Raw genomic sequence first — 13348 nt, 5'->3', positions numbered from 1 at the left:
ACGTAAGGCGGCGACAGCGGCGGAAGGAGCAGGAAGAGGAGGAGGGCGCAGTGAGGGTCTGAGAGGGGCCCTGCTGCTTCTCGCGAGATTTGGAGGTGAGCTCTCGCGAGAGCGGGGGGGGAGGTTGACTGGCGAGGGGAGGCCGGCCCCTGACTGGCGAGGGGACGTGGACCCCGTTGCCATGGCAACACAGCCAAGATGGAGGGCTCCTTTGGCTAAAGAACACACCCCATAATTAACTGAAACGTTAAACCCCCTCTTTCTTCCTTTCCCCCCGTACCCACCACACTGGTGTGCTGCAGCTTAGGGCTGTGCCGTGGTTCATGGTGGAGTAAAAGAAACTAGAAGCCCAGCCATGGAAATAAGGGCTTTGATTCATGGCACAGAGGTGTCCGTGAAGGATGAAGGATACCCTGGATAATTAAAACAGCAGCATCCCATAGTGTCTATAATACATCTTTGAAACCCTCCCAGCATTGCCTGGTAATTAACTTGATCAACACTGTCTTCATGGACTGCTGCATCAATAGAGAAGCAGCAAGGATAGAGTCACTTTGCAAAGGTTTGCTGTGATGTGTAGTCAGTAGTGTGTCAGTGATCTGTTAGTGATCAGTCAAATCACACTGTACCTTTGAAGGGCGAAGGACCCTGTGTAAAACCACATTTGGTGGGACACTTCATGCACATGAATAAACACCCCTGTAATTCAATGTCCTTTATCCCATCTCCTCAATCCATACAGGCCACTCACAGTTTTCCTACCACCCTCAGCGTGGTTCCCAGGATGTACCCATGGAGCATCGCCCGCGCTGCCCCTTACCTGCTGCGTGCTGGGATGCAGCAGCACCTGCAGGGATCAGTCCATCGGGGCTGGTCTGGATGGTGCCATTACAGAGCTGTGATCTTCCATGCTGGTGGAGTGCTCCTGCCATCCCCTTACAGGACTGCCATGGGTCTGTACTCTCATTTGCTGCTGTTGCTTCCAGGCATGGAGGGAAAGTAGGTTCCCAGTGACCCTGTGGGTTGCTGCTGGTTCTGGCGAGATGCTCAAGAGCTTGCCATGATCATTATGCTGATGATGGTGTCATCACAAGTACCAAAACAGTGACTGGCAACAGTGTTGACAGCTCCAGGTCAGTGCCTGAACCCATCTGGTGCTGAACCTCTCCTGTAGTGATGCTGTCTGATACCACCCAACGTTACAGCCCTTTGGCATGCTTTAACAGCTCCATGTTTTCACCCCAAGGTACCACACCAAAAACAGGGGTGAGGTGCTGCAGCTGGGGGAATGTCCAAACCTCCTGTCTGTGTCTGGGTAAATTGCACCAGTCCACGTCAGTTCTCATGGGTGCTGGTTGATGTATCAGACCCCAAAGGGATTCCAAGCTGATTTCCCAGTTCTGGTGATGCCAAACATGCTCTTTCCTGGCTTTCTTCCCATGCAGACTGGGAGGCCCAGGATTGTCTTCCAGCCGGCACCATCCAGCAAGTTGTGCTCTCTGGAGGGGAAAACAGCCTCTCCCTGAAGTACATGAGAGGAGAGCTGACAGCTGTGGAGTTTTTGCAGGAATTGGGCCGGCAGTGCTTTGGGATTGTAAGCCAAAACCCCCTCATCTCTTTGTGCTTCCTGACTGCAGGGGAATGGGATCCAGAAGGGGGGGAAAAGCAGCTTTTAAAAGCAGTCCTTGGGAAGGGTCTGGATGCAGCATCCAGGAAGCGTTGCTGTCTGCTCAGGGCAGACATTTCCCTGCCATCATCATTCTGGTGCCCAGGCTGGATGTTCAGCTGAATTCACCTTTGCTTCCACCAGCCTCTTCCTGGATGTTTCATACTGGTTCCATTTCACAATACCTCTAGAGTCAGTGGAGATGAGAAGTCAGAGCCAGAAACCAGCTGAAAGGCTTTTGCTGTTACTTCATACACGGAGCATGGTTCTTAGGATCAGTAGGAGCCCCTCCAACACAGCTTTAGGAATCCTCTTTTGAGTAAAGCCTTTTTGAAACAGCTCAGTCTAAAACGCAGGTTCCTTTCCTGCCTGCAGGATTTCCCTCTAACCCACCTCGATTCCATGGCAGACACAGTCCTGGTGTGTTTCTCCCTCCCCAAATCAGCCCTTGATCTCTGCTGCTGCTCCTGTAGAATGAGTAATATGAGAACACTGCTTTACTTGGCCCAAGCAATTTAGCTGGGAGCTTCAGTGCCTGCCTTCTGCTGCCAAAGGAAGCAGGACACCAAGATGAGTGGGCAATCTACCCACCCGAGCACTCTGCTTTTCCTCCCTGCTTAAAACCAGTCTATGGGTAATTACCATTCTTGGGTTTGGTTTCTTAGGCAAACGTCCGTGTTCCAGTGGACTCTTTGCTCTCAGACTTAATCAGAAAGGAGATGATAAAACAGCTCCCCATAATGGCAGAAGCAGTACAGTGTATCCGTGCAGAAGGTCTTAAGACAGCTCTTCTAATGGACAACTTCTGCCTGCTGAATGGGAAGAGCTTCCTGGCCCTACAGGAGCACTTTGATGTGGTAAGCCTGGATGGATCCTAAAATGCGTTCCTGTAGGTTTCTAGGAAGCAGCAACTGGAATTCTCTCCATGCAGGTACCAAATGAGGGGCAGCCAGCAGCACATGTTAGCAGCTGTAAATGTAACTGCCTGTGAAGGTGTTTCCTGGCATAACTCATTGCAGTGATTGGGCCTTGGAGAGGGTCTGAGTGAGGGACAGGTGCTTGGGCATGTGAAAATTCACTGCAAAATGCCCACACAGCCACAAGTATCCATGTAACAGCCACAGGGAGATAGAAGTTATAGATATAGAGAGATATAGATATATATTTATATAGATAAAGAAGATAATAGGTTGATAAAGGGCTTAGGAGCTGGAACACTCTACAAGCAATAAATGTCATTCCCCAATATCCCTGCCTGCTCTATAGTTAGTCCTTTTAAAGCCTGTTTCATCCCAAAGAACTGGGAATCCCACATCTCCAACACGCCACCCTGCCTGAGCTGCTGAGCAGGCAGAGCCCCCTCTCCCAGCACGCGTCCTGCTGCAGAGATGAAGCAGATCTGCTGTGAGCCTCCAGGCTGGTTCAAGGGGCTTCACTTTGACAGGCAGCTATGGGGACTCAGCTCTGCGTGACAGAAAATTGGCTTCTTTTTATGTGCCCCAACTCACATCTTTGAATTCCAGGAGTTCATTCGTGACTTGAGTTTGGTTTATAGCCTTAAGACAATCAAATAGGCAAAGAAGAGTCACCTTGTCACCATTACATCATTATGGACTTAGCTTTCTGTGTGGTGACACTGGTGCCTGTGAAGTTCTGATAGCAGTGATGCTCTGCTGGGATGCTCTGTGGTACTTCTTTTCATCCCAGATTGTTTCAAAGCCTTTCACTAACCATCATATACCTGGTGTCATCACTCATGCGGTGTAGCTCTTCTGTAACAGCAGGCAACAGCACTGCACAGTAATTAGTGGGGGAAGAAATTAATTGAATGTGGATTTCCATTAGCATTGGCTTTTATATCTGTGTGATAGACTCATTTCTATTCCTGGAGTGTCTGTCAGTGCCAGGGTGAAATACTGCTTGATATGGCTGGGAGGGCAGTGTGAGTGTTCAGAGACTGACTCAATACTTTGGCCCCAGTGTGAGCAGGTGATGATGGTCAACATCTCTGCTGCTGTGTGGTCCATAGGTGTAGTGGTCAGGACATCACTTTCCCAGATCATTTGGATGGTGGTGCAACCCAAGGCTTTCTTGAACAGCATTGAGCAATTGGTTCAGCATGGTCTGGGATATCCAGTTCTCGATGGATATCTTCCCTCTGAGGACTGGCTCATCCTGTTTACCTGATTTGGCCTGGAAGAGCCACAGCCTTGGCACCCATCCTGTCCCTTGAATCATGTCCTATCCAGCTCTCCATCTCCTTTATTTCACATGCTAATCAGACTGGCAGTCTCTTTCCCACCCTCCCATCCTCCATTTCCAGCCCTGCAGATGACTGTGGTCACAACAGCCTCCTGCATAATCCGTTTGTTGTTGCTGTAGATGATTGATTCCTACCGGGAAGGGATGGGCAAGGGAGATCCTCGGATCTACAAGCTATGCTTGGAGGGCTTGGGCATTCGGCCCCAGGAATCCATCTTCCTCGACAACAACAGCCAGAACCTAAGAGCAGCAGCCCAGCTTGGCATTAAAACGGTGCAGGTACAAAGCAAAGCAACCAGGGTGGGCTTTGGTTATGGTTTTTAAGTCCAGAAGCTGTGTTTGACTTGAATGGCTCAGGATTTTCAAGTGGCAGTGGCAGGCTCGTGGTGCCAAAGCCTTTTGTTTCAGCCTGCACTTATTCCTGCAGGATGTGGTGGGGTTAATGGGGACGATTCCTGGCAGGCTGCACTGTTTCATTCACAGCTCTAAACCCTACAGCCAGTGTAACCTTGGAGAAGTCACTTCCTTATAGATCTCAGCTCCCTATTAGAGTAACAGCCCTAATGCATGGGTGAGATGGCAGAAAATGAGACATGGTTAATGGATCTGTCAGCTGGGACTGACTGGTTAACCTCCACCTTTGGAGAGAGTGAGCATGAGGGGTTTACTACAGTGAGGGGACCACTGGGGGAAGCATGGAACTGATGGGAAGAGTGGACTCTGCTTCCCTGGACTGCACACAGGGAATTCCAGCTCTTAGCCCAGCCCAAGCTCACAGTGCCTGTACCACCATAACAGGTATGTCACCAGAACAGAGACCATGGTGGGAGGCTCAGGGACTATTAGCAGTGGTGCTCCATGTTGGCAGGGAATGACCTGTGAATCCCTGTGTGTCTTAGTGGATCAGTGAGGTAGAACTCACAGACAATCACACTGTAGGTGTGCAGAGCTCTTTCTTTCCCAGGCAATTTTATCTGCTGCTATCACCCAATGTTACTCTCTCCCTCCTGCTTTCAGGTGGATGATCCAGAAGTGGCATTCAAAGAGCTGGAAAGGTGTCTGGGTTTCCCTTTGCAGGGGTTTGTTCCATATACCCATGCAGTCAGACCAAGCATGGAAATCCCAAAAGACAATCTGCAGAAGTACCTTGAGGATGTCCTCGGTGAGCACACCACAGGTATCACATGCTTCCTGCTCTTCAGCCTCAAAGCTCACCTATTCTGGAGCCATTGGCTCTTTCCATCATACAACAGAAGGCTCTTAACCTCCAAGCAAACAATACGGACACTCAGTGATGTGTCAGTGAAGCCCAGAAATGGGAAATGACACTTTAGGACTTCCTCATCGGGGAGGGGTTCAGCACAACAAACTGGTGCCGAGTCTGTGAGCCATCTATGAGCTATTGCCCAGGGATGTGGGGCACAGTAGCAAGGTGCAGGTTCCTGATTGCAAGGAGGAGGTGTAAACCCTATAGAAGCTCCTGGCTCTGCTGACCCCCTGCTCTCTCTCTGCAGGCCCGTTGGTGTTACGGCAGTTTGGCCATGGACTCTCCTCCCAGACCTATTCTGTCAGGTTTGGAGATCACTTGCTAGTGCTGAAGAAGGAGCCCTCTGACAGCCCACATCCCTCAGGCTCTGCTGCCAGAAGGGAATACAGGTGAGAAGGATCCCAAACAACCCCATCCTAGGGACAATGCTCCATTCCAGCCTGTGCCACATCAGACACACAGCTCTGTATCCCAGTTTGTGATCTCAGCAGCAGGACACTTGTGTGGGGTGCAGCTGGGACCTCCCCTTGGTTTTCCAGAGTGTGTTGGATAAGGTCTTAGGGCCACATGAAGGTTTTGGTGTGCTTTTTTTGCCTACCTCCAGCCATGTTGCTTTAGTGTATTTAAAACCGAGCACAGGACTCTAATACCGTGTGTCTGCCTGGCAACACTGCAGCTCTAGTATTGATTGCCTAATGCCTTTCTGTGCTGACACAGCTCTCTGGCTCACCCTGGCAGGTTGCTGAAGGCCCTTGCTGAAGCTGGCGTTCCTGTTCCCACTGTCCTTGCCCTCTGTGAGGACAGAAGGTAATCTTGTCCCTCACCTTCCACTCTGTGCTTGAAAACCTCAGCCAGATTCCTGCACAGATGAGGAGAGAAGAAGGAATCAGACCTCACTGAGTGCACTGGGCTCATTAATGTTTGTCCAGTCTCAGGCCTCTGGAAGTTCAAAGGACAGTAACACTTCTATTTGGCTTGGTTCAGATGTGTCCTATTTAGCAGTTAATCAAGTGCTGTCTTTGAAAGGCAGCTCTAAAGCAGTGGTTAGGGCTTCCCACTGACTCCGTACACTCTGGGTTCCAATCAGGAGGTGATGTTTCTCACTGCCAGCCCTCAGACTTGCCCCAAGATCCCCAGCCATGACAGCAGCAAGCCTGCAGGCAGGACACCCCGTGCAGCCTGCAGTCAGCACAGCCACGCTCACATCCCTGCTGCCTGCAGCAGTAAAGCCTCTGCACTGCAGTTAAATGTGTGTCCATCATTTGCAGTGCCTGTGTGCAGGCTGACAGCCCACAGCAGCCTAAACCCAGGTGAGAGTGAGGGCTGGCAGGCAGCAGGATTAACCTCAGCCCCACTGCTTCCTCTTGCTCCCCAGCACCCTTGGCACACCTTTCTACCTGATGGAGCACTGTGCTGGCCACATCTACAGCGACGTCTCCTTCCCCACGCTGCAGCCCTGCCAACGGAGAGCTCTGTATGCTGCTATGAGCCAAGTCCTGGCCAAGATCCACAGCGTAGACCTCAAAGCAGCCAAGCTGGAGGAGCTCAGTGAGCACGGTGAGAGAAGCTCATGTGTCCCCTGTCAGTGTTTTCTTCCTTCTCCTGTATATCAGCATTTCAAGGGATGAGCTCGGGTATGGGGCTTGAGCTGAACCTGGGGGCAGCTGGAAGAGTGCAGATGGGCAGCAGGGTGCCTGGATGCTCAGGAGCTGCTTGAGATCCTCCAGGTCTGTGTTTCCTGTCAGCAGTCCCCAGAGCTTCCTGCCATGAGCAAGGGCTGTGTGTGGGTGCAGAGCTCCATCAGTTTGGGCTCTAACCCCTATGACAAATAGGGGGCTGGATCTGTTTGGCTGTTTCACCTTTTCTTCATGCATCTTCTATGCATCTCTTTTGAAGCCTTTTTGTGCCAGTCCCTTTCCCTCAGAGCCTTCGTTCCTCTGTTACAGGTAACTACATTCAGCAGCAAGTTGAGACCTGGACGAAGCAGTACCGAGCTATGGAAACTCGTGTTATCCCAGCCATGGAGAGACTCATCAAGTGGCTGCCTCTGCACTTGCCTGACTCTCAGCAGACCACAGTTGTGCACGGGGATTTCAGGTACTGCTTGGCTGCCAGCACTGCCCTGGAGCACATCCCAGGCACCAGAGAGGGACACATTGTGTAAAGCAGTATATAAACACCAGAGAGATGCTGAGCTGGGCTGGCACAGAGCAGTCCAAAAGCTGGGCTCTGGGGCAAGCTCAGCATCCCCCAGGTGATGAGACCTAGAGAGCCACTGCAATCTTGTTGCCTCATGGGTCTTGCAGTTTCTTTGCCCAACCATTGTAAACACTGCTTTAACACTGGAGGATCAGCTCTGCTGCACCCTGGCAGGATGGTGCCCTCTCTGTTTCCTCCTCAGTAGGCTGCTGCCCTCTCCTGGGGCTCAGATGGAGGAAGCCTTTACTACACCTCATCAGGCACATTTCAGCGCAGGGCCTGGAGTCCTTGTGTGCCTTGGAAGTGACCAGGAAATCCCCTTGGACAGTGATTTGCCTGCCTCACATTTTGGCTGGCCTGTCCTGTAACATCTGCTAACGACCCGAGGCGCTGAAGAGCTTGGTTTCATTCTGCACAGCTCAGTTCATCATTAATCAGGGAGTTCACTATTGAGTAATCTCTGTCCTCCCTGACCTGTGCCTGCAGAAATTAATGTTTCACTGGTGCAGCCTCCTGAAGGACTCAGCAGCTTGGGAAGAGCACTGGAAGCACCTGCTGCTGCTGAGCACTGGGGTCTTCTTCCCCGTCTTGAGACCTTGCTGATCTCTTTCTCCCTCTGATACAGGATGGACAACCTGGTCTTTCATCCAGACAGGCCAGAAGTCCTTGCAGTCCTTGGCTGGAAGTTTGCAGCTCTAGGAGATCCCATCTCTGATTTGGCGAATAGCTGTATGGCCTACTTCCTGCCACCTCACTTTAATGCACTGAGAGGTACAGAGAGGGGCAAAGCCACATCTGACACACAGAGACAGGAACTGGAGTCCAGAAACAGATTAGCTCCTGCCCAGAGAGCTCAGCTGATGGTTGGGCTCATTGCAGCTGGGAGGAGCTACGGGTCTGATACCATAATCCCTGCTCTCCCATTTCTCCCTTCCCTAAAGAACCCTCCAGGATGGAAACATCTTTCTGCATGTGCAGTCATCACTGTACCATGGTCACCCCATCCCCAGTTTGTTTCGGATCTGTCACCCACTTGTCCTGGCTGGTGCCATCACCCTGCTCCTGAGCAGGGACCTTTGCTCATGGTGATGCCAGGGCCCTGCTCCACAGCTTACAAAACTGCATTTAAAGGTCAGGTTGGATTGTTTTCACTCTCACTTCAGCTGTGAAGCTGTGCAGCTCTTGTGGGTGGGAGAGCCGTGAGCCAGGGCAGCCCAGGAGGAATTTGACCCCAGTTATACACTTGTTGAAAGTATAAGGTTAAACCCAGAGGAAAACGATTCCAGCATTTAGGAGGAACATCTGTCAGTGAAAAACTGCCCCATCTGCACTTCACCTCTATGGGCTGGTGCTAAACCCATTGTGTGTCTGGAACCAGTGCAGGTGTTGGACGGGGGAGTCTCCACAGCTCTATGGCTGTGCCACCAGCCTCACATCATCCCTAGAAACCTCTGAGCTCCTCACTGCTGACTCACTGTTGCCTCTTCACACCTTCCAGGCTTGAGGAAGTGTGATCTGGGGCACCTGGGAGTGCCCACAGCAGAGGAGTATTCCCAGCTGTACTATGGCCACATGGGAACGGAGCGACCGGAGAACTGGAATTTCTACCTGGCCTTTGCCTTTTTCCGGCTGGCTGCAGCACTGCAGGGACTCTGCAAGGAGCCTGTGGCAGGTGAGGAACACACACACACAGAGACAGTGCTGCTCTGGCCTCTCAGGGTGACCACTGTGTCCTGCAGATGGGAGGAAGGGAGCACACACAGAGCGTGCCCTGCAGCTGCTGCTTGCTGCCTGCCTGTTTGCTGATCACACAGAGCCTGCTGCGTGCTCTTTCACAGGGGGACTGAGCAGAGTTCAGAGCTCAAGGCTGTGTCCCACAGGTGGAGCTCCCAGACCTTCAAACTGAGCATCACAGAGACCCAGAAGCAGGGAGGTGCTGGGAGCTCTGGGTGCTGTTTTATCTGCACACATCAGGCCTGGCCTAAGGGTCTTTGTCAGTGAAAAACAAGATGTTACTTTCATATTCCATAGCAAGGAGTTTCCCCAAGTCCTGCTGGGCTGGCCCAGACAAGGGCACTTGGCTCTGCTTGGGATCCAAACAAGTGTCCTGTTCTCTCCTCGCCAGGGAAGCCAGTCCCCAGTGGAAGCAGCCCAGAGGATGTAGAGTTCGTGGCTGACCTGGCTTGGGATTTTGCCATCAAAGAAGGATTCCGTGTGTTCAACAGCCTCCCCAGCACACAGCTTCCCCCACGACCTTACAGCACCTGGGCCAGGCGAGGGCCGGTCCTCAGCAGGAGCTATGGTACCTGGTCATGTCCTGGGGCAGCTCCTGGCCCCAAAGTCCCCCTGGTCACTCCCACCACCAGTATCTTGGGTTTGGCCCAGAGTCTTTACTACAAGCTGGACAAGATCATGGGCATCCAGAGGGGGTTTCTGATTTCCCAGCCCAGATGGACTCCACGTCCTCTTCCAGAACTGACGGTGAGACATCCTCCTTGCTCAGGTTGCTTTGCATCACCTGCACAAGGGCAGGGGACTGTGGCATGCCTCTGAGTGCCCTTGCTTTCCTGGTCACATCAGACGTGTGGCATTCACAGAGTCCAGTGGCTTAGAGAGATGGAAATGGGTTCCTGTTGCTGCTCTGCTGGAGTTACAGAGTTCATGTTCTATGAAGCAGCACTTCAGAAGCTGGCACTCCCTTCCAGGGTGAGCAGATAGAACCAGCCCAGCTGTAATTGCTGGCGCTGCTCCACCAAGGTCCTGCCATCAGTGAGGATAAGAGTCCATCCCTGTGCTTCTTTGGAGGTCCCTCAGATAGAGCAGGGAGCTCCTTGCACCTCCACTGCTTCATTTCCTCCTTTGTGTTCTGTCTCCATGGCAGGGACTGTCCCTGAAGACACCCCCATCAGCGAACAGTCCCCTGCCCAGGACTTATCACCCCATGGGATGATAAGCTGAGGGTGATCAGCACTGCAGGCTCTGGGGCACCCCTTAGACTTTGGCCCTGCCACTGTCCTGGCCTCTCCTGTGCAGAGCAGCTGCTGCTGCAGCCCTGAACCCTCACGTGGAGGGGCACGGGGCATTCCTGGTATGGTGGGGAGGAAGCAGAAACCAGCTAGGAAAGGGACTTGCCCATGGTGGGGGCAGTGGCAGAGAGGGGAGTAGCATCAGAGCAGATCTCCTCATCCTCCTCAGAAACACTCATCTTCAGAGCTGGGAGGGAATCACCAAGTCTCCAAGCAGCAGGACTGCCACACTCTGTGCTTCATGCCTTGGGCTTGGCTGGGGGCCACAGAGCCCCCCCGGCCCTGCCACCTCCCCGGCTGTCCCATTGCTCTTTCCCTTGGCATTGCCCCTGTTGTGAAAGCCAGGGGAGGAGTCTTGCTGCCCGCAGCAGAAAGATAACACAGTTCAGTGCTGGAGAGCCAAAGAGGCTGGGACTGTGAACTGAGCACGGGCCAAGGGGAAGGCTGAGCTCTCCTGGTGCCAGCTGGCACTGCAGGGCAGAGGTTCACCCCACAGGGCAGCATCTCAGCTGGTCCTGCCGCAGCCCGCACAAGGAGCCAGCAGACTTTACCTGTTGGTCCTGCAGGTTGCCCTTCCCCACAGTTTTCCAGGAGCTCCTCTCCAGAGGAACAGGGAAGCTCAGTTTCTCTTTCAGAGCGAGTATAAACGTGTTTGGCCAAAGCACTGGGCACAACATCGAGCCTGGGAGGGAGCCAGGGCTGGTTACTGGGGGCCAGCACCAGGGCAGAGGGATGCAGGAATACGTCTCATCCTCTTCCACCAGGTGCAAAGTGGCAGGAGCCAGGCAGTGACTGACAATGACCCTGCAGGCCATGGATCGGGATAGCCAGGTGAGCAGGCACATGCACCTAACATTTGTCCCTTCTCTGGTCCAAATAAAGCAACACATGGACACCTTCCTGTCCCTTCTGGGCCTCCTCCACACCAGGAATGAGCCTGGGGCCCATGAGTGTGAGGGATGACTTGTCCTATCTGTTGTGGGATCCCTGGTGAGGCTGTTTCCCCAGCACTGCATTCCTCAGGGCATCTGGAAGGGGCTGGGACATCTGCTGCCACCTCCCCTGGTCCTGCAGCCCCTCACGTGCCCCACATGAGCTTTGATCCTGCTCTCACACAGGTCTCTGGAGCAGAGCATCTCAGCAGCGCAGTGCCCAGCCCAGTGCTGAGCTCCACGTCTGGCTGCAGGTCCTGCATGGTTCACAGCGCTCTGCACACCACGGCTCAGCCACCACCTCGGACCTGAGACTGAACCAGCCCAGGAGCTGCTGGATTTCAGTGGTGTTTGCTGTTATCCCATGTCTGTATCTTCATTGCCAGGCTCAGGAGGTAGGCAGCAAAATCCATCCTTGGATCATGAGGCTTGCAGGTCAGGAATGACCAGGCTAGGGGTGCAAGACTTGGTGATGGGAATAAAGAGAAGGGAGTAGGGTGACTCCTTCAGCACAGCTCCAGTGACCTGCAGACACTGCAAGAGTCCTTGGGGATACTGGGAACTGAATCAAGTCCTCAAGGACTCTGGATTCAGGGGAGACTCTGGAGCTGGGAGGAGCTGGGGGGACTCCATGGGGTGATGACTGCAGAGGATCTCTCTGGGTTTCTCTGGGGTCCATGAGATGTAGACTGCATCAGTGGGGGCTTTCAGTGCTCCACAGAGGCCAACAGCAAGGGGAGAACCGTGGGAACAACTGTGCCACTTCCTGGGCTCTTTGTATAAAGTCTGCTATTAATTCAATATTAAAGCGCTGGGCTTAATATTAATTCAACATTAAAGTGATGGTCTCAATATTAATGCAATATTAAAGTGATGGGCACGCTCCTTGGAATCCTTCTCCAGTTTCTCCAGTGCAGGCACAGCCACACAGTTCATTTTCACACAGCCACATCCATCTGCCCCGTGTCCCCAGCACATCCCTGCTCCCAGGGGCACAAGGGGTGCTGCAGAGGAGCCATGCACTAGGACCGTGGGCTATAGGGAATCCTTGTAACCTGAACTCCCAGGCTCCAGGGTGGAATTCTGCCTCTGTAGAATTTCAGGCACTTGGCGCTGCTGCAGCAGGGGGAGAGCCTGGATCCGAGCCTGGATCTGCTCTGTCCACAGCGGGGGTGATTTCCAAGCAGGCACCTGACCTTGGCACCTCCCATGCTCTCCTCTCAAGCAGGCTCAATCCCAGCCAGCTACCGCAGGGCTGAGCACTGGATCTGCTGTGAAGGTGTTTCCTGCACTGTTTTAGTGCTGCTGGGTTTGTCTGCTGAGCCTCAGGGAAGGGAAGGGTCCTGCTCAAGAGGAGCACAAGCAGTAACACAGGTGAGCTCATGCTCAGTGTCACCAGTTGCATCCGGGTATCAAGCAGAAGGCACAAAGGATGTAGGGAGCTCAGCCCTGGGCAAGGCTCAGCTGGAGCTCAGTGCTGAGATGTGCCCTGTGGATACGCAGCCTGACCTGGTCCCTCTGGCACAGACAGTGCCCACAGGCACATCTGCAAGGGTAAACCAGGTCTTTGTGGCCCCTGAAAGTGGTTTAACACGTGCAGGCCTGTAAGAGGAGGGAGACCACGTTAGAACAGGTATTTCACCTGAGGCTACCTCCTAAAGAGCTGCCCAGGACCCAGACTCTGGGGTGACAAAGCAGAACCAGTCACCCTGCAGGGATACGGGTGGATGTGAGATCTAACACAAGAGGATTTCTTTTTGCTGATGGGAGGAAACACACAGCCTAATCCGAGTCCTGCTGGATAACCCTGGGTGCTTCTCTGGGCTTTGTGGCTCCTCCCTGCAAACCAGGGCTGGTATTCCCCTCCTGAGTGAGATGCCTGGGCACTATCACTGTGCTGTCTGTGCCTGCTCGGGCAGTGCATTAAGCTACTTCTGATTCAACATATTCCACCTTTTTTTCTGGCCTCTTTAATAAATCAGAGCTATTCACCCCC

The 13348-nt window shown here is 53.0% G+C and overlaps 1 protein-coding gene across 2 annotated transcripts; it reads left to right on the top strand.

Moving 5' to 3' along the window:
* Positions 1–7: 7 nt before the first annotated feature.
* ACAD10 (acyl-CoA dehydrogenase family member 10) lies at positions 8–12244 on the top strand. 2 transcript variants are annotated; one of them, XM_031045465.2, is made up of 15 exons: positions 8–95; positions 743–953; positions 1446–1594; positions 2332–2523; positions 4049–4207; positions 4946–5105; positions 5443–5584; positions 5934–6002; positions 6571–6752; positions 7142–7292; positions 8020–8165; positions 8893–9066; positions 9520–9875; positions 11185–11251; positions 11539–12244. In XM_031045465.2, the coding sequence occupies exons 2-14, from the start codon at positions 785–787 to the stop codon at positions 11245–11247; spliced, it is 2112 nt and encodes a 703-aa protein (XP_030901325.2). In that variant the 5' UTR covers positions 8–95; positions 743–784; the 3' UTR covers positions 11248–11251; positions 11539–12244. The 2 variants fall into 2 exon arrangements, with proteins under 2 accessions (XP_030901325.2, XP_033924000.1); XM_034068109.1 differs by lacking the exon at positions 4049–4207.
* Positions 12245–13348: the final 1104 nt, after the last annotated feature.

This window comes from Melopsittacus undulatus, chromosome 12 (genome assembly GCF_012275295.1).
Source record: "Melopsittacus undulatus isolate bMelUnd1 chromosome 12, bMelUnd1.mat.Z, whole genome shotgun sequence".
NCBI lineage: Eukaryota > Metazoa > Chordata > Aves > Psittaciformes > Psittaculidae > Melopsittacus > Melopsittacus undulatus.
The sequence above is the reverse complement of the archived record's forward strand: the minus strand, read 5'-3'. Positions and strand labels throughout refer to the sequence as shown.